General features: G+C 32.9%; 3 protein-coding genes across 3 annotated transcripts; 1 reads left to right on the top strand and 2 right to left on the bottom strand.

Moving 5' to 3' along the window:
- Positions 1-2,223: 2,223 nt before the first annotated feature.
- LOC132612334 (GDSL esterase/lipase At5g41890) lies at positions 2,224-8,346 on the bottom strand. Its single transcript, XM_060326620.1, has 6 exons — positions 8,296-8,346; positions 4,984-5,257; positions 4,301-4,431; positions 3,844-4,083; positions 3,069-3,327; positions 2,224-2,508 (listed from the first exon to the last, which is right to left on the bottom strand). Exons 1-6 carry the CDS (start codon positions 8,344-8,346, stop codon positions 2,267-2,269), a joined length of 1,197 nt encoding a protein of 398 aa, XP_060182603.1. The 3' UTR covers positions 2,224-2,266.
- Positions 8,347-10,536: 2,190 nt separating this feature from the next.
- LOC132609965 (probable lysophospholipase BODYGUARD 3) lies at positions 10,537-17,780 on the top strand. The gene is made up of 4 exons (XM_060324195.1): positions 10,537-11,412; positions 12,057-12,385; positions 12,951-13,150; positions 17,196-17,780. Exons 1-4 carry the CDS (start codon positions 10,848-10,850, stop codon positions 17,521-17,523), a joined length of 1,422 nt encoding a protein of 473 aa, XP_060180178.1. The 5' UTR covers positions 10,537-10,847; the 3' UTR covers positions 17,524-17,780.
- A 2,568-nt stretch (positions 17,781-20,348) lies between these two features.
- Positions 20,349-22,657, bottom strand: LOC132608789 (transcription factor MYC2-like). Its single transcript, XM_060322534.1, has 2 exons — positions 22,000-22,657; positions 20,349-21,354 (listed from the first exon to the last, which is right to left on the bottom strand). Exons 1-2 carry the CDS (start codon positions 22,601-22,603, stop codon positions 20,579-20,581), a joined length of 1,380 nt encoding a protein of 459 aa, XP_060178517.1. The 5' UTR covers positions 22,604-22,657; the 3' UTR covers positions 20,349-20,578.
- Between the last annotated feature and the right edge of the window lie 3,983 nt (positions 22,658-26,640).

The raw sequence follows: 26,640 nt of genomic DNA, 5'->3' as shown, positions 1-26,640 counted from the left end.
TTTTATTTGTCCAATATTCTAGAAATAAATTTTTACTTTTGCTTGTAACTTTTAGCATATCAAGAGAAAACAATTTATTTTTTTCTGTTTTACCCATAGTATTAATTACTCACTTCAAATCCAATAAAAATATGCATCAATTAATATGGATTCATTGGTAAATTATGTACTTCATTTATTAGTTCTTAAACAGCGTGAAAAGTCCAAAGTAGACGAGTAAAAGTGAACCGAGGGAGTATTTATTTGGGATAATTGCAGTGACACTAAGACGGGTCACCTTTCACATGGCAGTTTGACTTCATTGTTACGAGCCAGCAAAGGTGTTGACATGAAGTAGTACTTTCTGCAAAAACAAAACAAGACAGTGAAAACTCCAGTAGAGACCAACAGCCAACCACTTCAGGTTTTCCTATCTGGCTTTCTGTTTGATATCTGAGTCGTAGTAAAATAATACTAGCACTACTACTGATTATATGGCTTTGCACTAGCCGCAACTTCCCACTATTGCTCATCAATTCTTGTTTTAATTCAAATAATGGGCATATCGTTGAATTTTGTGGCTACCTTACCAAAAAACTTAAAGAGTTGTTAGAATGGAACACTTAGAATAATTAATGGGTTAAGTTAGTACATGAAAATCTTATATAAATATGTTTATATACCTTGAAAGACGAATATATATTCGATTAGACACCTAAATACACAAAGGTTAGTTGGAGGCACTGGTTGAGTCTGTCACTTATGTTCTTCTCGTGTTAGATAACGTGAGTTTGATTCCAATCTCTCGCAATACGGTAAATTTTTATATATATTTCTTTTTTATAATTATGGTGTCCGAGACAATTTGCGCGCAGTTCGATTAATTTTAAGGGATACTTGTCACCTTCAACCAACACAGGTACCGGATAACTCTGTCACTTAGGGCTCGTTTGGTATGATGGATAAGAAAAAATAGTCCTGGAATAAAATTTAGTGCCGCCTTATCCCACGTTTGGTTGGAATAAAAACTCAGAATAACTAATCCCGGGATTAGTTATCCCGGGACTATAGTGTTTTTTTATCCAACCTTGAGGGTGGAATAACTAATCCCGGGATACTTACCCCGAGATTAGTTATCTCGGGATAAGTTGTTTCCAACCAAACGAGCCCTTAAGGTTTGGGCAGATCAAAAGAATTTAAACCTATTATTGACCACTAATTATATTTTCAAACCTATAAAAAAAAATGTCGCCTGTTTGAATTAGTCAAATATGGGCAGAGGGACACCATATCCCCTTCAGAAATCGACAAAATCCGCCCAGGGGCCAAGTCCAGCACAACTCTTACTATAACTAACATGCATTGGCTTCGACATTTGCAACTTCCAACAGCTAACTTTCAACCTCAACATATTTAATTTAATGCTTCCATTCATTTAAGACACTTCCAAAATTTCTTTTTTATTGTTAATTTTTGCAAGATGAGTAACGGTTGGTTTTGTTATGGGGCGTGAAGGCCTTGGGAATATAATGTTACGTTCTATGAATTCTTAAAACAATCAGATTGGAGTTATGATCTTCTGTTAGTTGTCTTAATATACTGCATCAAATTATTAGATTCTTAAGTCCTCGTCATTGGGCAGTTTTTGAATTCATAGCAGAGGTACTGATATAGAAAACAGAGGTGGACAAAATAAGAAAAGAAACTTCATTTGTAAATCGATCACTTTCATGAGTTGACTTGCCCAGGCATTCATTAATATTGCTGCAATTAATAAACTGTTGCTCTTTGGCTTCCTACTCTGCCTAGAATTGTCCACATGTTCATTTTTTGTCATAGTTGAGGAGGGAGAATAAGTGAGAAAAAGGAAATTATTGAAGTAATAAGTGAGAAAAACGAAATTATTGAATTATGCGGCAAATTCATCTAAAAGCTTAAATTAGAAGAGAAAGGAAATGTTAATTACTCAATTATATTATGTCTCACCATGCTTCTTACTTGTGGACTTAATTCTTTTTCATATGTGGACCAAATACATAGAAATACTTGTTTACTTCTTGGTTACTGGTGAGATTTGAACGCATCATGATCATATGATGCCTGCTCTGATTTCATGTTTAAGTGTGTGATGATCTAAAAGCTTAAACTGTTAAAAAAAATACTTTAATTACTTAATTATATTATGTCTCAACAGAATTTGCATCTACTTCAACATCCATCACCTATTAGATAAGTACAACCAAGTGTAGTTAACAATATGTAACTCCGATCTAATTAATATCATTATTCAATAGGAAACATAATGGAGAAGGTGACGAATGTTAATGGGAGAAATTACACTAGCATCACCATTCAAGAACTTTTTAGCAACTATAATATTAGCAGCTTCTGTAGGATGATAGGCATCCCAAAACACATATTTTCCTCTGTCATCACACATCACTGAGCTTGTATTTGCATTTTTCCCCTTGTAACAAACAAATGGCGGAAAATTTCCTCCACAACATGGCCCATCAGCATTCTCAAATCCTACAAATTTCACAAAACCAAAACGTTGTTAACAAATTAAATGTTCACCAAGCGCGTTTAGAATTTGAAATTTATGGGTTCCTGCAATGATCTCAAGTTAATAAAAAAGGTCAGTCCGGTGCACTAAGCTCCCGCTATGCGCGGGGTCGGAGATTTAGTTAATAGTATATAATAAAAAAAGGGTTCACAACTCAATATGAACATTTAGTGAATCTCTTAATACAAATACATGATTTAGGTATAAGTTATTGGGTTCACATGAATCCAATGCTTTAAGGCTAGATCTGGACACCATCACTACCACTAGCTAATGGTATTGAATTGTCTCACCAACTTTTAGATGAGTCGATCACACTTCAACATTTTAATAGAGCAGGTAACAGGTTATCAGTTCGAGTGTCACTGCTATAATTAATTTCCACGTGCTCAGCTCTTAAAAAACAACCAAGCTCACACGTCATATTGAAAACATAATTTAGTAAATAAAGAGTATGTGTATTCTCTAACATTTTTACTTTTTAAATGAGATGATCACATAGTTCGAGGAAGGAAAAACTTACCGTGCTGTTTATGATTTAGTATGATCTCTCTGAAAACATCATATGAGTTTGCATATATGAAGATGGCTTTAGGTCCCATGTCTTTGTTCAATCGATCTAGCTCTACCTTGAGTTTCTTATTGTAGTTCCTGATTAATGTGTTTACCTCGATAGAGCATTTACCCTTTGGTATTAGTCTGATGGCACGAATAAACGGAATGCACCCAAGAGGTCCTACACCAACTACTACAAATTTTCGAGCCCCCAATTTATGCAGTCGCTACAAAAAATAAAAAAGATGTTAATAAATTTTTGGGCCAAAGTTTGTGTGAAAGCATGTTATTATAGGTAAAATATGAACTATAAGTTAAACTGTTTTTCAAATTTAGAAAGTTATTGTTCCCTCTATCTCATTTTATATGAAGATATAACTATTTAGAGAATCAAACGGTTTTCTTTGAGTACGACTTTCTCAAACTTTTTTTAAAAAAATATTTTGAATCATTAGCTATAGATACTTGTAGTATTTTTCAAGTGGTTTACATACATACATACATATATATATATATATATATATATATATATATATATATATATATATATATGTATGTATGTATGTATGTATGTATTACATCGAAAATCAAGTGTTTTAACTCTCCTACTCGGGGCCCCTTCACATAACTTGGAACAGAGAATATTCTTTTTGGAATGGACTAAAACGAAAATGTTACACATAAATTAAAACGGAGGGAGTAGTTACCAAAAGCAGGAACAAGAAGTAATGTGTATAGAGTACCTGAAGGTTCATAGTCAAGTTAGAAACTAGAAAATCTTGGAATGTGGTTGGAGAAACCTTTTCACTCAGAAAAGGGATAGATGGTTGGAAATAGTTAATAACATCGTTAGACCCAATAGTTACAGAAAACAATGCTTTCTTTAAGAATCTCTTTGCGTTTATCTCTCCCATTGCCTTCACTATGTATCTTCTGCTTTGCTCAAAATTACTGATCTGTTCACTTAATGGCACTCTTCCTATCTGCAACATGTGTTATAAGTAGTAATTAATCCATCAGTTTTTTTTATTTTGTATCATATCATCTAAATGATAATTACTGGTAACGGATATCAAAGTTGAAATTAACGTGTAAAGTAGGACATTGTACCTGCTAGGACAAGTTCAAAATACATTAGTTATAGTGTCGGTGTATATAAGTTAAATTTTAGACAAAAACGGAGAAAGAAATGGTACTAACAAAAAGAGTTCCGGTTGCATCCAATATTCCTGAAGCACCTGAAGCATAATTAATTCCAATATCCGTGGCATTTGACTCCACATTAGGTGCTAAATATGGCGGAGGAAATGAGTTACCTCCAAGCGCTTCACCTGAAAAAAAAAAAAAAAAAAACATATACAGCCAAAAAAAGAAGATGATCCTCAAACTTTATCAAACAGGAAGAAAACTTATACCGTTGCAAAAGATTGTTTAGTGACCAACAAGGTACCTAATTGTCACACCCTTTTAGCTAAGATAACCAAATAACTTGCACAGAACTCCCTCCGTCCCAATTGAGACGATTCGGAGTACGACTGTCAAACTATCTAATTTTTAGTGTAAATAAGGATATTAAATCTTCAAAATATTAGATTAACTTTACATATTTAAAAACTACATAAAAATATTGTAATTTACAATAATCACAATTCAGAATATTTAAAAGGTATATGAAAAAAATCTCGACGAAAAGATCCTATGTTTTAAGTTATATACAACAGCAATGCAAAAAAATTATTTCTATGAGCTGACTTGATTTCGTAATATGTTTATGCCGTCGGTGCATAGTTATTATGTAAGATAATCAATTAACTTGCACAACATAATACTTATGATTTAAGTTATTTATATGTACTGTCGGTATGAAAAATTGGAAAAATTACCAACAATATCAGAAATGGTGCGACCATTGGTGAATCTTCCAGTGGGCTTGCCGTGGGAAGGTTTAAAATCTATGCCATATGGAGGAGAGTCAGCTTTTGAGAACGTAAACAAGAAATTGTTGTTGCCAGCATCAACCAGGGAATCTCCGAACACAAATGTAGCAGCAGAAGAGGAACATAAGGGCAATATATATAGCATTTGGAAAATGAATATTATTGTCATAGTGAAACAGGGGAAAGTTGCAAGATCATGAAAGATGTACATTGTTTCTATGTTATTACTATTACAAGAACCATGAATTGTTAAATATCATGAACTATATGTACTTTGATGGGATATGAAATGGTAAAATGTCAGGCACTTTGCATGAGCTGCTAAAATAATTTAAATTGTACTACGACGTTTGAAATGGTCATTGTAATATTCAGAATTCGATATGTACTGAATTCCACCGTATTTTTCCAATTGGTGAGCTCAGATTGATACAGCAGTTAAGATGGCGTTCCAATAATATAATTTTGTACATGTAAATGGAAATGAAATATTCTTCTAATTTCTGAGGCAGCAACGTCATACTAATTTTTCATTCTTCAAAAGAAAGAAATTTTGAAGAACAAGCTCTACGGTATTATATTAGCTTCATATGCCTTTAGCTAGTACGCTTAATTTTTTGCTAAATAAATTTGTGCAAATTAGAAAACATTTTAGTAGGAGTAATTGAGTATATATAAGCTCGCAATTCTCTAGCTGCTTATGATATCTCATAGCTTAGGCCTAAGGACATCATAAAAGGCTACTCAATGTGAATTATTTCCTCTGCATACAAATTATTGTTAGTATATACTAACAAGTTTTATGGGCACATGTGAACACTAGACAATATATTATTGATTATAGTAGAAACTTGGAAATGTGTAGAAGACGACGTGTTGAAATTAAATTGATCCTAATAGCGTAAAACTAAAATGAATATACACTGTTTATTGTGAAACATCAAAAATCTATTATAATCTTATTTAATGACGAATTATAAAAAATATAAAAAATAAAAATCGATTAACAACGAGTTATGTAGCAAAAGATAAGCGATGAATTTCGTGACTAATTGTTAATTATCACTCCATTCGTCTCATAATAAGTGTCACCTTAGCAAAAAACGTGCATATTAAAAAAATAATAATACAATTTGAAGTTTACCAAATTACCCCTATATAATAAAAACAAATTATTTTTACCTTTTGATTAGAGCTTGCACAAGAAGTAAACCTTTTGACATTGGGAATTCAACAATACCAAGTTACTATGTAGCTTTTGCAATCATCATTTAGATGTTACTTTATTGTCTAAGGTTAGAATTGGAAAAACTAACCAATTTATGTCTTGATTTCCTAAGGTGACACTTATTATGAGACAAATTTTTTTAGCTACGGTAACACTTATTATGGGATGTAGGGAGAACTATTTGGTGAGTTCTTCAAAAGGTGCATCAGCAGGCATTAATTACACACTGTGGACAATAGTTTCTACCAATAGTCTTTATTATTGCAGACCCCATGGGCATCAAAACATAACACTTCTCTAATCAGTGGAAATTCAACTCCCACATGTTGCATTCACAATTGAATGCTATAAACCCTGCACGATGGATGTATAATTTGCTATTCCATGTATATAAGAGTAGGGTATGAATTTATGTTATGGAAGATAACAGTAATGTTTTTAGCACCAAAAAGGGCAGGGTTATAATTTAATAATTAGGTCTATGTTTTTGCCGTATTAATAAATTCCGTTATACACAAGCAATGAATGACATGTGTTGTGTGTTAATTCCTAGTTAGTAATGCATTACATGCATTGTTATCTTCCATATGTCAATTCATTGGATTTAACTTATTTTAAATAGACGAGCAATCCTATAGCTCGAGTCAGATCTTTCTTCTATTCTCTAGTGGCCAATTTTTAATTAATCTTCATAAATGTTTGCTTAATAATTTGGTCAATTATATTAGCTTTAAATTTGAAATGGTGAATTTTAAGTATGAAAAACATGTTTGAGGAGTATTCCAGTGAATAATGATTTCCACATAAACGTTTTCTTAGTCAAATTCATGTTCAAGCAGAAAAACTTTTAACTTCTAAATAGTAGTCTCTCCGTTCACTTTTACTTGTCCACTTTAGACTATTCAAGTTGTTTAAGAAATAATAAATAAAGTGCATAAATTACCAATGTATCTATATTAATTGGTGCATATTTTTATTGGATTTGAAAGATGATTTGAAGTGAGTAATTAATACTATGTGTAAAACAGGAAAAACAAAATTATCTTTTCTTGATATTCTAAAAGTGACAAGTAAAAGTGAAAATCCATTTTTGAAATAATGAGCAAGTAAAAGTGAACGGAGGAAGTACATTTATTTAATTTAACTTCAAGTACTTTATTTTTTCAAACTTCAACGAAATCATTGATTAGATTTCCAATTACTTTGATAGAATAAAATATTGTAAATTACACTTGTGATACAACGGCACTAAAGTTGCTTTCAGGAGCCAAACAAGTTGTCTAGCTACCTGCCATTAATAAAGGCTCGATAGACGATAATGAATGTAGAATTTGGTGAGATCCAGTTGGCTTTGTGCAGGAGCAAGAGCTTCTCACTTATGGGCTATGGCACGTAAAAGCAATAAATAGGACCCCTTCATTCAGCTTAATTCCCTCTTCACCACAAGGCTCTCCACAAGAAATAAGTGATTTAAAGAAGCTTTTGAGAATTAAAGAACAAGACTGCCTATGTTCTCCAATTTACGATCATGCAAATAGTGTAGCAATAAGTGTCGTCATGTCTATTACATTATGATTTGTTAAGAATGCAAGTTTTAATTTCTTTTTATTATTTATAAATTTCGTGCGATCAAACAGGTTCACATAAAATGAATCGGAGGGACTATTATCTAAGAGCAAAAATAGAAATAATATATAAAAGATCTTTGCGAAAAGTAGCATAAGAAAGTCATTTAAAATTTTATTCTACTGTCATGTTATACAAGAAAAAAAATTAATATATTTCAATAAGAGGTAGTTTGGTGCACGAAGCATACTGTGCTCATGCAGGATGCAGGGTATGGGGAATTAAAGGTCTCACCCCAAGAGATGTAATGTAGACAATACATCTTAACGCAAGCTTCAATAATTGATCCCAAGGTTCAAATTCGTGATGTATAGGTCATACCGAAAAAATTGTACCGTTACTCAAAGATTCCCCTCAAAGAAATCTAACTCAATATTTAGAAGAAAAAAAAAAGATCAAGTTATATAAGTAATTTTTATAAGAAGAAGCAAAATCAAACCTTTCAAAGTCAACATGATGAAAAAGATATTATGGTACAATTATAAGGAGGATCGGGTCGGTGGTGATATTGAGGGGTTGGCTTTGCAGTTTGTGGGGGATGGCATCTCATGTGGATGGGGATACTCGCAATTAATACAAGCAGGTTTGGAGGTTTTTCCCTTTAAATAAATTTTCAGGCATTAATTATGGTTTCCCTAACTTTTGAGTGCTGTGGGAGGAGTTTCCGCAAAATTAAATTAAATTACATAAGTCAAGATTACCCTTCTCTATTTTAAGTGATGATTGTGTCTTTAAATTTTGTGGCTTGTTAATAAAACTCTTGTATTTGTTAGGCAAATCATGGCATTATTTTCCTTTCTGTTGTCACGAAGCCACTTCACATGCATTACCTTGCTCCAACAAGAGAAAAAAAAACAATAGTACACTTTTAATTTAAGATCTTCCCAACAAATTAAAGACTAAAAATGGATAAAATTAGGATTAGAGTTCAAGTCCATTGGCAGATGTCTCTAAGTTAATATTAGTATATATACAAGATAAAAAATTACTTTTGATCTAATGTGAACGTATAGTGGATATTGAATCCTTTTGACTTCTTCGTGTGTTTACCTCTTTATAGTTTGAATCTCATTAGTGAAAATTCCGACTACGCCACTAATTACAACATCTAACTATTGAAATTCCTCCCATGCAGTGTGTAGGTGAAATTGTTTTAATTTTCCCACTTCTATCCAGTGGTGGAGCTATAATCGGCGAAGAGCGGACCGTTAGAACATTCTTATTCAAAATATTATTGTGTAAATATATCAAATACTAGTTCTTATACATATGTAGGAGTATTAAATATTACACAGCTCCTTCGCCAAATTTCTGACTTTGCTACTATTTCTACCTTTCCCTGGCACGAACCCGTCCCTCTAGAAAAGTTAATGAAATAAGTGATAAAAAAACACGTACGGGAAGAGACAAACTATGAAAATGCTTTTATCAGGGTCGGTTTTCTCAATTAAAGCCAAAATGATGCACACCTCTAGTTTAACGTAACACCAGCTATATTCTTCTAAAATACAAAAAAATTATATCGTATGTTTAGTCAATTGCTGTATTAATGCGGAAGATTGGCTGGGTAGTATCGTCCTAGATAGAATGCACCGAAAGTATTGTGTTCTTATTTTCTTTTCCTTCCTGTCAAAGCCTAAATATCTCCACCCACCCCCACTTTTTCCAAGAAAAAAAGATGGAGCAAAATAGTTTGTTTACTGCAAGCAAACTCATAGTGTAATTGCTGAAAATAAAATCTTATTGTTAGGCATCGAATGGGATCAGTAGTCTCAATTAACCTTTATATACGTTGTTTCCTAACAATAGCTTTATGCTTTATTCTCCAACTTGTCAAATGTCAAGTGTATACTCTAATACATATTTCATGGTGATTTAGTGTTCCCTTAGTTAAAATGTGAGTATTTAGATGGATAAGCTAAGCTCATAAGTTAATCTTTATTACAGCTATTGGAATGAATTTTTCTAGAAACGCTTTACGTCAGTCCATCTAACTAACAAGATTCCAAGTTTCCAGCATGAATTTCTAAATAGGAGTGTACGTATGCAGTAACAATACTACAAAGAACTTAACCAGTTTAATAGACCAACACTTCATAATTACTCTTCAGGCTAATATATCAGACTTGCTATAAAGAGTACTTACATGTTCCTATAGGTCAACTTAACATGATAATAATCACGATATTTCGGATTCAAGCCTCAGAAATGGAGTCGTTCGTCATTGGTAGAGATCACTTCACCTTCCAAGCGGGACTTCCAACACGAAACTGGATTAATTGGGGCCTCAAAGTGCATTAAAACACCAAAGGAAAACCAAATACTGTTAATATATAATATATATGCAAAAAATGTATATATATTGTGAGTGCATAAATTAAAACTCTTTTAAAAGTATTAACGGTATATACAAGTTACCAATTAACAAGAATTGTCTCTCCTTTTTAAGCATTGATCTAAGGATGTGGTTATACCTGTCTTAGTGGTTGCATTTCTCATTACTTGCAGAAGATTGTAATTTTATTTACTCAGAGGTTCAACCACCACCAAACTTAGTTTTCTTAGTCCAGCAAACGTTTTTAATGTAACAATAAAAGTTCACTCTTCTGTTTACGTGTCTGTATTTATCTATCCCTTCTTCTCCTCCCACCAGATTTTGAAATAGAGAACAAGCCAACCCCACACGTTATTCCTCCAATAAAATCAAACCCAAGAACATCGTGTCGTCATTTGTATATGTATTCCATTTTCCATAACCCTTTTTCTTATAATCTCTCAACACCCATCCTTCTTCGTCTTCTTATAAGGAAGACGAAGAAAGTAAAATAATATTGCGTCATCAGCTGTTTTTCAACATCTAATGCCACTTGTAGCTTTAACATAGTTTTTGTGATATACCAAAGCAGGGGAAAAACACAATCTTCCCACCTCATTTCACTCTTTTAGACAAATCAATATGTCGATTATGGAAAAGGCCAAGTCAACATTCACAATGGCAGGCAGAATATTGAATGAAGTCATCAGCTTCCTCGTGTTCACAGTCCTCGACGTTCTTGATTTTTTGCTCTGTTACACTTACAAAGTAATCGATTTTATAGTCGAAGCAGAGTGGAAGCCTTGTTACTGCTCGTCGGCTAAACAAGCCATAACGAGCAATGGCACAATCTTGGTCTCCGAGTCCAAGATTATGTGTCTGACTTCTTCTTCTAGCTGCAAAAAACTGCAGCTAGAAGAAATATCAGACACACTCTACACGCGATCCTCGCTAGCGGCTGAAGTGTCAAAATTCACCGTGAACGAGCTCAAAAAGCTTAAATTGGAGAATGCCACAACTGTGAGAAAGGGAAATATGCGCTCGACTTTCACCGTAAACTCTACCATTGTGGAAATGCTGCAAGGCAAAATTGGTGGCCAAAAATCTCATCCTATTCCAAGATGGTCGGATTGTGATTGTAAAACTTGTAATTCTTGGAGCTCCTCTTGCAAAGATACACTTTTTGTCCATGTTGATGGTGCCAAAGGTATGACAGTAAAACTACTCTTCTCTCCTACTCGTCCTGTCCAAAATAAGTGTCGTTTTAGCCAAATCAGTTTGATCCAGAGTCTGTCGCTTTAGAAAATCAAGAAAGTGTTAATTTATCTTTTTCCCCAAAATCTACTCTTACTATAATAAATGATGTAAAAAGTATTAGGAGAGATAAAAGACACTCCCCCTGTCTCAATTTATGTGGCACTTTTCGCTACCCGAGATTCAAACTGCATGAACTTTGACCAACATTTTAAGATGTATTTTTTCACCAAATTGATATGAGAAACGTTGCAACTTATAGTACTTTTCATGTAGTTTTCAAATATATAAATTTTAATGTTAAAATATTGAGTTAATCTAAACCAATTTAACTTCAAAATTTAGTCAAATTGAATCTCGTAAAGCGAAAAATGTCACATAAATTGAAACGGAGGGAGTAGTAATTGAGGAAATATAACGAGTAATTTAGTCAGATAATCCTTATAATGAATGCTATTAAATTAGTGGTAGTACTTATTTTAGGGTGTGTCAAAAACTTTAACGACATTTATCATGGACCAAAAGAAGTAAAGAACTACTAGTATATCCTTTTTTGTTTTTAGTTTAATGCCTTATATTTGTGTTAAAAAAATACAGAGAACGTGCAAGAAAATGTGATCTTCATACATGGGTTCATATCATCATCAGAATTTTGGACAGAGACTCTGTTTCCAAACTTTACAAAGGCTACAAAATCGAAGTATCGGTTATTTGCGGTGGATCTGCTAGGATTTGGAAGAAGTCCAAAGCCAAATGAATCACTATACACCTTAAGGGAGCATCTAGACATGATTGAGAAATCAGTGTTAGAGCCATACAAGGTCAAATCTTTCCACATTGTGGCACATTCATTGGGCTGTATCTTGGCGCTGGCACTCGCTGTAAAACACCCTGGCTTAGTTAAATCCCTCACTTTACTTGCACCGGTAAGAAATGGTCCAAACTCGTCCTTGTACTATTTGAAGTGGTTCAATTTTTTTATCCGTTAACACTTTTGGTATTAAACGAGCTCCACAGGAAACGTAAAAAGAACCCTATTTAGTGATATATGTAGACTTCACATGACCAAATTCTTCGAGAAAAATCAAATTTCTCCTCAACTTTTGACTATAGTTTAAAATTACTTCTGGTTGGAGAAGGGGTTAGGACAAAATTGAGACACATTTCTGATAGTGGGGCTGGGCCGGAGCTAGAAGTCGATATACAGGTTCAACAGAATTCAATAGTTTTAGCTCGAACCCATATTTGTATTAAGAAAAATCCCTAAATATCTACAAAATTTAAATTTAGAAGTGAGTTACTAACACATGATTTCACTTTAGAATTTAGAACTCATAGGCCTTATAATTGTTACCAATTACTCAATTTCTAATAGTACATGAGCAAATATGATCTTTGTTTTCCTAATTATTGCCATGATAAAGTTCACGTCTGTCTTTATTAATTGATGTCATTTTTCCTTCTAATGACCTGAATGAAACAAAATGACAGCCATATTTTCCAACACCAAAGGGAGAACAAGCGACGCAGTATATGATGAGGAGAATAGCGCCAAGACGAGTATGGCCAGTGATTGCATTTGGAGCGTCGATAGCATGTTGGTATGAGCACGTTAGTCGAACAATTTGCCTACTCATCTGCAAGAACCATCGTTTGTGGGAATTTCTCACCAAACTCCTGACCAGAAACAGGTATGTATGTGTGTGCGTGTTTATATTATGCTCATTTTTCCTGCCAACACTAACTATATATTTTGTTCTCCCGTTGTCTTGTCAAAGTCTCGAAATGAATTAGGTTTGATTGTCCAAACTAACTTTAGAAATTTCTTGTGTCGTTAATGTCCATGTCATTCTTTAGAGTATACGGCTATGGACCCCAGGAGGAATTTAGCATTTGATGTCCATTGCTAATACTAACTAGCAAAATTACTTGGAAGAGTGTTTAGGCTTTTTGAAGAAATTAACGACATGAGACTCTCTAAGAAAAATCACGCGAGTTTGACTTAAAATAAATATTATCATGCACACTACAATTTCCATAAAAGGTATCACTATTAAGAGTATTTTTACACCTTGTATGTAGCTTTATTTTTCTTTTCAACTATTAATTTGGACTTCGTTTGCGCATCCAATAATTTCTTTCTAGAATGAAATTACACATGGTCCACCACCTTATCTTGAAATTCACTATGTATTACCACATTTTTTTGAGTATTTATGTCACCAATGCCTACAATTTTTGCCGTGGGCTTCGATCTCCAAGCTTTGTGTGAAGGTAGTAAACATGGTCATATTATATTATTTGTTTTCAGTAAAAGACATCACTGTTAAGAATACGTATATACATCTTATATGTAGCTTCTTTTTTCTTATTAGCTACCTATATATTATGAAAAACAACCTAACACCAAATCTTTACATTAAATTAGGAAGCAACACACAACGACCTCCTTCATAACTTTATCCATCACTGTAATAAATGTCTAGGCCAAAAAAAATATGATATAATGGGGGTTGCTTAAACCAAACAATGCCCCACCAACTGCATCTACTGCTCAACGCCCGTTTTCTGTTTTTGTTTTCCTCTTTTTTGGGCATGGCCACCCGTTTTACTTGGTCAAACATTTTATTATGTCATTCATGCCAGGTAGTTAGATTATTTAAGATTGGGATAAAGCAAAATTCGTCCTTTCTCAGATTTAATGGTAGATTTGTGCTTGGTCGTTTTAGCATTCATTCTCTGTGATTAATTAGTCCGTATAAATTGTCAGCCAAGTCGGTTCTTGACCGTTGACCCAAATAATAACGTACCAGAGCGAAATTACAATTACATTGAAGTTGTTTGTACCATTTGAATTCGGCTCAATCCATTTTTTGTGATGGATTTGCACTGTCGGTATAATTTTATTATAATAGGATAGTTACTTATTATTACCAACCAATGTTTCTTATTACTCCATCCGTCTGTGTCATACTTTTCTTTTCGGTATGTGTCAAAAAAAGTATCTCTTTCCATATTTAGTAAGTTAACATTTCAACCATTCGACCTGTAAGTTTAAAATCACAAGAATCAAAGGACATTTTAGTACATTACTCACATTTTTAATTTAAAACCACAAGATTAAAATGGTTCTTTTTATTTCTTAAACTAAAACACTTAAATTGGGATGAAGGGAGTAGAAAGTACCTGTAATTACCCGGGTAGATATCTTTTATATGTACAAGTATATAAAATTTGGATCCGACTCCTCTCCATTTTCCCCAAATTCTTGCTTGGATTAATGACACATACATATCATAGTCTAAAATTAATGGCCTAGATTTAATTACCTAAACTAAAAACTCTAACCACTGTTAGAATAATTAATTACTTCCATATATTTGCTCCCAAAATATACTTTTTCAATCTCACAATTCTAAATCTACATTATATTTTTTCTAAATATATTGAAACTTTTTTTTTCTTAGCATGAATAAATTTTTGCCGTGAATCATTGTTATTTTTTTGCTACTTTTTTCCTATCCCTCGATATTGAAGCTTATCTCATAGGTATATGCTTACCTTCTCATTCGAAGAGAGAAAATTAGAAGTAAACTCCAACCGATGAATTATGATGATAAAATTAAAGAACTTTATAAAACAATATTTGCCAAATAAAGAATCAAATGTCTTACCTAACATATTTTTGGTAGTACTAGCAAATTAAATTTAAGCACTCAACTTTCCGTTACTCTATAGCCTTACAGGAGTTGTGGCCCTTTCAAATTCAATTAGAAAAATAAATATTGTGAAGAAAAAAAAAAAGGATAGACGTAAAAATATTTAAGGTACGGCAAAAGTTTACTCAAGGAAAGAAAGAAAAGTTTTTAATATATTTAGAAAAGATATAAGGTAGATCTAGAATTATGGGATTGTAAAAATATATTTTGGGAGCAAATATATGGAAGTGATTAATTATTCTACCTATGGTTAGAGTTTTGTTTTAGTTAATTAAATATATACCATTAATTCTCGACCACGACATGTGTCATTAATCTAAACAAGAACTTGGAGAAAATGGAGAAGACCCGAATCCGTAAAATTTAGATTCTTTTTTGTTTCATCTATGTATTTGTGGACAGAAACCAAGCTTAATTAATTTTCTCTTAAAGTTTAAATTTGGTGCACTATCAGTGTACTATTTTTTTAAGCCATCAGGTAATAATGACCGGCAACAGCAGGTTACCAAATTTTTGGTAAATAATTTGCAAAAAAGAATGTCAAACAATGTCCTTTTCTCTCTCTCCTTTTCAATCCAATCGTTTGCCCCCACCCTCAAAATTTAATCTATTTTCTCTCTCTATAGGAAATACCTTGAATGAATCCACCACTTCTTTCTCTGAGATTCTCCTCGAAGTTCTCTGTCACTGCCTAATGCATCTTTGCTATTCTTCTTCAGTCCATAACAATCATACCAAACTTTTGCCAATTCTATTCTCATATCTTTAATCAAATCCAACTTTCTTGGATATATGTACATTTGTTTGGGTTTTGTTTCCAAGATTTATTGGTATTATTTATTTTTTCATGAATGAGTAAATTAATTTTAAATAATTAACTTTACCACTAACTTTAATCCTGTCTCACCAGAATGAGAATATTGTTAATGGTAATAGTATTGCCACTACAACTTCAATTCATAGGGAATTGCAGCAATTCCCTAATGAAAATCAGAAAAGTTTCCAATGTGATGTTGACGAATTGTTTCTTTTAAGATTCTAATGTTTGGGCGTTGAAGAATTACTTCAGTGGTTGATTTACCATGACGTTGAGAGAAAATAATACTTTAGCAAATAGCAGTCAATTATGAAATAATTTGGTGTTGAAGAATTACTTTACTGAGATGAAAATCATGAAAGTTGAAAAGAAAATGATGAAAACCATGAAAAACGTATTTTGAGTAAATAATGCTGGAAAAGGAAAGAACTTTGGTTACTTACAATTAGGATTCAATTTTCCATTAAATAAATTGTAAATATAAAAGTAAAGATGTATTGCCTTTCAAATTAACTGATATGTAAATAGTTTTATACACTGCACTAAACTTAAACTCTTTCTCCTATCATCTTTTTTCTTTCGGATCTATTTTTAAGAAAAAAGAACCTTAATCAATCTCTCTTTTTTTTTTTTTCTATATCGTTTCCCGTTTCCCATTTACTTAGGAACCGGTCTTTGGGGGCAACGAAAATATTCTCTTCTATGTGACAAATAGGTTACGGATTCAAGCAATTGAATCAATTGCTGATGTAATTCTGTCAGGATAGATTGTCTACGTCACAACCTTATGAAGTACAACCTTTCCAATGAATGTTCTTTTCTTTTCTTTTTTTAATTTAAAAATACAAGCAACAAGGTTGAAAGTATGAACGGAAGTTTGTCTCATAAACTTCATATTCACCACAGGGCTTTAAATAGCCACATATACAAAGTAGTAGACTTATTTGCTTTAAATAGCCACATAAACAAAGTAGTAAATCAGACTCCTCTTACGACTAAGAAACTGAATGTTCTAGTAAATCAAATATTAGATTTCTTTTAATTATGACGATTTATTCTAAAAAACCTATAGTAACATATACAACACCCTTAACGATATATTCTACTTAAACATGAAATACTTCGTGCATCGAGCTACCTTTTTAAATTTATTGTTTACTTATATCATGAGAATGATCGATGTTAATTACCTACATGCAGGATAAGAACATACTTAGTAGAGGGATTCTGCTGCCACACACACAATGCAGCATGGCATACTCTACACAACATCATTTGTGGTACTGCTGGAAAAATAGAAGGATACCTAGATATGGTGAAAAACCATTTAAAATGCGATGTCACAGTGTTTCACGGCGAAGACGACGAGCTTATCCCTGTCGAATGCAGCTACAACGTACAGTCCAGAATTCCTCGTGCTCGTGTTAAGGTTGTCGAGAACAAAGATCATATCACCATCGTTGTCGGAAGACAACAAGCATTTGCTAGGGAACTTGAGGAAATTTGGAAAAATAATTCCACAAGTTGAAATATTCCACAAGTTAAAATTCCTCTTTTTCTTCCACCATAAGTTAAAAATGCTATCCGATGAAGCAAAATTAATTTGGATATAATGAAAGCTTTATTGGGCTAGTTTACAGTTCTTTTTTTATCATTGTTTTTTTTGGTTAATGGGACCACGAAGCTCGGATATTCTTGTACTAGTATTACCACAACTCTGTAATGGGATGGGAAAATGTTTTTCCTCTATAAAGAAGCGACCAAAGTACTACTGTTAATGTCCACTTGTATTCCGTCTCCTATTTTGTAGATTAATTAATCTTTGGTCCATTAACTATGTTGTCTACTCACTTCATTCTTATAATAAAACCGTGGATTATTAGATAACTTTATGCTAAAAAAATTAATTTTGGTATAAAGAAATACTAAGTTTAATTTCTGTTGAACATATCATGAAAAAGGGAAGAGAGGTGTACTCGGAGGCGGATGAAATAACAATCGGTTTCTATCTGAATCCAGTACTCCTTTCGTGCAAAATTTAAGTTTCTTAGTTTGATTAGACACGGAGTTCAAAAATAAAGAGAGACTTTTGAATCTTGTGGTCATAATTTAAAGATGTGTGTACTGTACTAAAATATCTTTTGAATCCTGTGATTTTAAATTTGTCATGTTGGATGTTTGAATTGTCAATTTACAAAATATAGAAAAATACACTTTTTAGGGACAACCCAAAAAGGAAGGTAATACAATTGAAATTAATAGGATGGATGGAGTAATTTTTATGTATAAAAATCCACTAGAATTTATTAACAAATAGTAGATGTGAACTAATGATTTTAAAAATATAATGGGTTCAGCACTAAAAACCTTAAAAGATGGATCCTTAGAACTTAAATTCTGGATCTATCCCCAAGTATACTTCTTTCTTAAAGTTATTTCTACAATTATAAAGTAAAACTAGTAAATTTACCCGCGCTTCGCGTGGTTATAAAAAAAAATAGAGTATGGAAAATTATATTATGTTATAATTTTGATAAAAGGAAACTAATTACTACTCCTCTGTCATAATTTATGTGGCACAATTCAAATTTCGAGAGTCAAACAGTTTGCATGAAATCTTTAAATTTTTAAAATAAAATTTGCACATCTAGTAACTAGATAAAAAGTACTACGTATAAGTCACAATAATTGAATTTTCAAAATATTTAAAACATATATGAAAACATTACGGTCCAAAAAGGCTTGTTTGAATCTCGAAATTAGAAAGATGACACATAAATTGAGACGGGGAAGTTATTAAATATTTCTTCTTTTTTCTACCATGATCAATTACAATGGATTAATGACCTATTAATTATAATTGATCTTTGTCAACATAAATCATGTTTCTGTCCAGCACAAGGCTCGAAGTCCTTCGAGACGGAAACCATATATATCAAGGCAACTGCCTCACTTCACCCCACATTTCATCCAACAGATAACTACCAAGGTCACGTTATAGCAACACCCATTTTGAAGAAGGATTTTTTTTTTTTTTTTGGCAGAATTTCAACGGGTGCAGCATTAGTAGTGATTCAGTACATACTTCTTCTAATCCCTATTAGATGGTGTTTTTAGCTTTTACATTTAGTTCAAGATAAATGGTTGTTTACATAATCATGAAGGTATTTGATGTACACATGATCTAATTTTTTTTCCATTGCAGAAATCCTATATGAAAGATAAGTTGCATTATGAAGATATAAACATGCATATGGAGAATTATATTAATCAGTTTAAATTTAACTTGAACTCTATAAGATCTGATCACCGTACAAATTACGTTTATGCTTTGTATAAATGTCAAACAACCAAAGAAGGCAAAAGCAGATCATAATGGAGCAAATAAAACTACAATGGACAATAAGCCATCAGACAACTTATTCTTTCATACCTTATTGAAGTTTTGAAAATATATTCATGGAGTAAGTTCCTCGACTTTATTCGTTTTCATCTCCTGGCAAGCAATCCACACAACAAATTCGCTTTGAGAATAATTAAGTTGGTAAGCACTTGTGTTCACATTTTCAACACGGTTAATAATGAATGAGTAATCCCTCTCTTTTACTGTTAGATTCCTTCGTACAATGTCTCCACCTAATATATCAATCATCTTATTACTCTCTGTATTTCTCCGATTTATCTCATCATCCATTCACACAATTCAATGTTAAAACTTCATCAATCTCGCCGGAGAATCTTATTGTTTGAAATTGCTCTTATCGCCGAACTTGCATTTGAGAGAAGATGCATGGACGAACTGCTGCCTGCATCAAGATATGAAGTCCACGAAAGTTATGGCTACTGTGTACAATGAACAACGCCCTAGGTGATATATATTCGCCACAAATTTACTTTTAAGAATGTTGGTAAGTGTGCCTGTCTGTGCTGTTAACAGTGAAGGAGTAATGCAAAGACGGACTGCAATAAAAACATCACAACGGAAGTAACGGAAACAGGCAACATGAAAGCGACAATGATTAAAGAATGTAGAGTTTAGTAGATGAATTGAAGAATTTAGGCAGAATTGAAGAAAGAGCACCGTAGATAAAAATAGATAGAGAACGAAGGAATAGAGGGAAGGGAATGAAAGAAAGTTTAGAGAATTAACGAATCAGTGTCGCAGTGGAGGAACCGTTGTTTTTAGCGCAGGGTATTAAGAAGCGGTTGTGTCTGTTTAGGAAAAGAGGCGTCTACTAGAATACCCAATATTTTTAGTGGAACACATTTTTAATCATTTTAAAAATGAAAAAGGGCAAAAACAGAGAGAAAAAGATAGATAGATTTCCTATCAATGAGGCATGCCACGGGGTGTATGTCCTGCAATTTTTTATATATATATATATCCTGCATAAAGAAGTTCCCTTAATTAATGAACTTACTACATATGATCTATATTACATCCACAACTACTAGCTAGGGAAATGAAAATATGAAAACACACGAATCAAGGAATTAACACGAGTCCCTGATTATTGAATTACACGGATAATCATAGGTATACTATAGATAGCAAGTCAGTATGCAGTAATATATGCTTAGTACTAATTCTCAGCAACACTTAATATTGTCACTATGGTGGATTTTAGGGCTGCTTCATTTGATAACTCATCAGGAACCCTAATCATGATATCTTGAAGCATCAAGTCTTTAACACTGGAAACACTTGCATGGTAAATCTGAAACTCCAGCTCTTTCATCACGTTCATCAATCTCGCACACGGATGATTCACATCCAAAGACTGAACCCTAATCATGGCTTCCGATCCTATAATTTTCACCTCAATTTCCATCCCATTTTGTGCCCCGTTAATGCTGCTCGGTAATAATGACTTATTATTGTTAGCTCGATCAGTTACAACAGAAGACACACTATAAGAATCGTGTTGCTCCATAATTATAGGTTTTTTCTGGGGCTCGATTAATTTGGATTCTAGATCTTCGATTTTAGATTTGAGCTCATTGATATAAGTAACTGCGTCTGCTAGCAATGAAGCTTTGTCCATTTTGGACACATACGGAACAACGCTTCGTAGAGCGTAGAATCGATGGTTCAATTTTTCCCTTCTTTTTCTCTCGGCCTCCACGTGAATTTCCATCGTTGTTTCTCGACTTGTTATTATTGTACTGCTTGAATCGCCCTTCTTTCCCCGCTTTCGTGACCGATTGACAACATTGTTGATAGGTGAGGACTCGCTCTCGAAATCGGAATTGCCAGAATCTGATATTAAGTTTCCTATAACCATTTCTTGCTTTATAACATCTGCTTCTTGCCAAGGTGATCCACGTTTTCCAACCTTCTGGTGATCTCCCGATGTTACTGCTCAGTCATCATGTAATTAAATAATCAAAATTAAGCACTATCTAACAGTTTGAATTCATAGATGAAACTATGATTACATAATTCAACATGGTATTAGAGCCGATAAGAGATCTTTTCTCTAACCTCACTGCCACCCAAAAAGAATGGAAACAAAAACAAAAAAATTATTTCTACATGTTTAGCCATGAAAAAGAATCAGGTGAACACATGAAAAGACATGTTGAGGCAGTGAGCCGCAATATAATTAACTAGAAGTATATTTTCTTTAACAAATTAAGCCTTTAGAAGAAATTGTGTATTTTAAGAATCAGACTCACTGAAGAGGCATATGTTTAGACACTATCAGATGAATAGTCACACGATTCAACATAAACCAAATTAAGGCTCCAAATATATACTTGGTTCATGGGTAGATGAGTAGTCGTATTCATGTTATTATATGATCCAAATAGAGACCTAATGAGCTGAACAAGTTCTCAACTTTTATAACTGCACATATGTTATGTTTAATGTTACAAGCTTCAAAAAACTTAATTCTTTCTTAAATTTCATTTCGATTCAAACTATATCACAAATTGAAAAGAAGAGAGGACAAGAAACAATCACACAATTCAACAGAAATAGAATCAAAGCTGGAAATACCTTGATTGATAGGTGGATGAGAAGTCGTACTCACGTTATTGTTTGATCCAAATAGAGACCTAATGAGCTGAACAAATTCCCAATTTTCTTGAATAACATCAGAAGAACCCAATTCAACAACACCACCAGGAGTAGCAATACACACAATCGTACGAATTCCATGCAAATCAGCTTCTTTAGCTCTCTCACAATTATAAAGCTGTAATTCATAATAATTAGCCAGCCACACGTGTGAGCTGGCCGAGGTATAAGCTCGTACGACGAGTCCATCCTCAGCCACGAAACACTGTGTCATAGATAACATATAAAACCACTCCGAATCTGTAACATTATCATTACTGGTATCATCAATTACATCGAAGCCAAATTTCTTCTGATGCTGATGGTACTGGCGATGGCCTATTTTCGCGGAAGCTGTGTCTTTAGTTCCACGAAAATGGCCATCGCCCCAAGAAAAGATAAGACGGTTATTGACATCTTTGGATGCTTTCCAGAAGATGGAATAAATCCACCATTCTTGACGACTATGGATTATATATTGAAGGAGTTTTTGAAGTGTGTTTGGCTGTGAAGTAGTTGATGAAGTAGAAAATATATTTTCCATTTTCGGCTACTACTACTAATTTATTTTAGTAGTTCTATTTGATGAAGAGAGAGATTAGTGTTGAGCCTTAATACTCGCAGAGAGTTTTGGCTTTTTTATATTAGCAGATGTAGAGCCGTACAAGGCTTTTTTATATTAGCAAATGTAGAGCCGTACAGATTCCTTTCGTATCAATATGTTCGCGCATGTGCATCAAAGGCTTGGCACCATTTCACGTGGTTTTTGGACTCTTTTTTTTCCCCCTTTCCTTTCCAAGTTAATATTCTATTTTTTCGTGTGATATTTTTTTACTTAGTCCTTAAAAGAGTTATATCTTTTTAACTTTAAACTTTTTATTTTTTGCTTAATTAGATTATTTGTAATCACACAAATATTTGTGACATGTTCTAGACCTCAAGTTTTAAAAATAAAAATAAAAAGATCATTTTTCCTTAAAATATCGTCCAATCAAATGCCTCACATAAACCGGGAGAAGGGGGGGTGGGGAGGGGGAGAGCGCAGATGGAGTATATGGTAATATTTAATTGAGCACGAAGTTTAAAAAGATAAAAGAATATTTTAACAAACACCAAAAGTATTCTTCAAACTTAGGAAGATGGGAAATGTCAAATATCAAAAAAAGGTTCATGTTTTCTCAATGATAAAGTCACATCAAATGGAAGATGGGAATAAAAGGGTAGTGAACTTTTTTTTATTCAATCCACCTACGTGTGGAGAATTTGACATCGACCCCTATTCTGGAAATAAATATCCAGAAAGTGAATACACAAATAAGGAGGGCAACATAAAACTGAATCTCCTCAAACAACAAAAATAGAGCTGGACATTCCCACCTCCTCAAAGTAATAAAAGTTTTGAACTATTGACCCGTACTAACAGAGCCAAACGAGGAATAATTGATTTCACACATATATGGTGGAGAGTACTCTCCAAAAGAAAAGGGGTATTTGTTTATACATGCACGTGCCTTGACTTAGTCAAACATGAGCTTATAACAGTAAAGTTATTGGATTCAAGATATTCGCCCAATTTTTAAGGTGTAAGACACTATTCAAACGTTTTCTAGTTATCTAAGTTTATATAATGTATAAGAGTTTGAGCAACATATCTAATTTTTAAAATTTGAAATTTTATATTATAAAATAGGCTTACTTGTAGATATCTTTTTGATAATCTGATTGAATAATAAATTATTTACTTATAAAACTTAAAGTCTACATATAAAGTACTTTATAGAAATACTTGACCATTCAAATCTCTTTTTCTCTTTCCTCGAATTGCTCCGTCCAAATTTAATTAGTGTTTTAGGCACTATAGTCATCTAATGGATGCATTTTCACTTGCTTAAACACGGTTATTCATTACAAATAACTATTTGATTACAATATTTTCTAATTTAGAGATTAACAACATGATGATACTTAATTAAGCCTTTTATCTTCCTAAGGACGTGCTGGAGAAGACTCTCTTTTAGTACGGAATTAATTAATTATTTCTTAGTCCACTCAATCTATCATAGGATTCTTGTCGATTTTGGCTGTGTTTCGTTCAACTAGTTAATTCTCATTAACTCTTCAGTCGTCACCATTCCCTAATTTTGCATGACGAATATAGCAGGAAATTAGAATACCAATCCTGAAATTAATAACGTGTAACATTACTCATTTCTAATTAAGTTGCATTGGGACAACTTCCATTTTCTAACTCAGGAATATGTTGTCTTAATTAACAAGTGAACAATTGAGGATGTGATGCACCACCTTAGCCCCAACTCTTAATAAGACCATCATGATAATTTTGAATATTTGCAACTCCGTTAGTTAATACAATAAAGAATTTGCATGTGTTTGACTCATTAAAAAAATCAAATCCGAACGTGAGAGAATATGTTAAAGAAATATGATTAAATAAAATAAAGTACTTTTTCTATCCCAATTTATATAACACGCTTCTTCCTTTTTAATATGTCTCAAAAACAATATCAATAATTTTACTATTAGATGAGATGGTCAAACAATTTAATTATCATTCTACGCGTTATCATTTGCCAACTCACTTTCTTTGCTTGCCCACTGTGTGTATATAATTCGTTGAATTTTGCACATTCTCTGTCTCGTTCTCACCAATATTGAGTAATGCCTGTTAGAATACTGTAACAAAGTATATCTTTTTCGAACATTTACATCAGTAGAAGCTTCTAGTAACTTTAAAAAAAAAAAAAAAAAGATTCTCTACTTTCCCATTTTTTAGCTGTCGTGTATATAATTCGTTGAATTTTGCACATTCTCTGTCTCGTTCTCACTAATATTGAGTAATGCCTGTTAGAATACTGCAACAAAGTATATCTTTTTCAAACATTTACATCAGTAGAAGCGTCTAGTAACTTTTAAAAAAAAAATAGATTCTCTACTTTCCCTTTTTTTAGCTGTCTCACTAATAGAACGTAAACCATCAGCATATATAGATCGATAGAAGCTGTTATTTATTTCTATGTTCAGAAATTTGAGGGTTTTAAAAAGATCACTCTCTTGGGAATTCGATTGAAACTTAGTCACACATAGTATCAATAAGAAATCATATAAACTATTATGGTTAAGGAATTTAATAATGTTAGAATTCATATTAATTAACCGCAATCACAAAATAAAAATTTATGTACGTTACGACCCGTGTAACCACACTGTGGAAATGTAACATTCATGTGTGCAATTTAGTCTACTAATTGCCTTTAGAAATTTATTTTAAAAGAAGGATTTATTAAAGTTAAAGTATATCTGAAAATCTAGTCAGTGACAGCGACGGATCCATATAAAAAGAAAAAGTCTGGTCGATTAAACTATATAACTAAATAAAATATTGAAGGTAGTACGAGTGGCTTTTATCCAAGATCATTTTTGGGTCTTGGCTAGATTAATTCTAGCCCGTTCATTAACCTAATAATTAATACTACTAATTAAGCAAAGTATAAGAATCAGTCGCTATCAGCCATCTAGATGGTCGTGTATCATGTAAGGGAACAAATAGAGAAAAAATCGAATTTAACTGTTAAAAGCATATGGTTCATGTGGGCTGCTCTTTTTTTTTTTTTTTTTTTTTTTTTTGTATCATAGTGCGTCAAAATTATTCAATGAACTTGGTTATTTTCTAGTTACACTGGGAATTGTTCTGCTATAATTATTTCTAATAACGTTCATTACACATTGGGGGGTAGATGGGTCGCTCCCTATGCATAAAGTGAATTCGGAATTTTAAATCAGGGCCAGTATTATTACATACAAAAATCTTTGCAACGATGAATTTGAACTTAACATAAATATATTCTAAAAATATTTCCCTAAATGATTGGGTTAGTCGGAGGCAAGGGGTGCACCTACCCACTGCCTTCTATGTACCTCTGCCTATACCTATTTTATTACCAAAGAATGAGTAAATGAAAGAGATCGTGGAACTAGTGTGGACTTGTACTATTCGGTATTGTTCGATTTCTTATAATTTTTGCTCATTCATAATCTTATTGTTAACAAATAATCTCGTATTTGCTCCAGCGTGAAATAGACGCTAGCTAGGTGGGTCCAAATTCTTTAAAAAAGGTTTAATTTACCCCTCAATTTTCTGACTATGATTTAAAAATAACCCTCAAATTGGAGCTCGGTGAGGGGTCGAAGGAAAAATATGAGACTTTTCCCGATATCGGGGGTACTATATTACAAATTAATGATGCATCAAGTTGCCCAATTGCAAACCGTACAAGGGAAAATTTGACCCTTTTTACCTATAAAAATGTATTTTTTTTCAATAAACTACTCACCTAGGTTTTCATCTCCTGTAGTGCTGGAGGCCAGGGTTTGACATAAACCCCTACCTTGTTAATTGAAAACCAACAGAATTGCAATGCAAGGAGGAAGGCATAAACCTTACCTCTTCTATCCTAGATTCCTAGTATCAGGAAACTATACTAAGGCAAGAAACATGTACATTATAGCCTACAACTATCAGAAATAGCTTATGAATTATTCTCAGCTACAACATAACATAAT

This window comes from Lycium barbarum, chromosome 9 (genome assembly GCF_019175385.1).
Source record: "Lycium barbarum isolate Lr01 chromosome 9, ASM1917538v2, whole genome shotgun sequence".
Taxonomy (NCBI): Eukaryota; Viridiplantae; Streptophyta; class Magnoliopsida; order Solanales; family Solanaceae; genus Lycium; species Lycium barbarum.
Note: the sequence above shows the minus strand (reverse complement) of the source record. Positions and strands in the feature narration are given on the sequence as shown.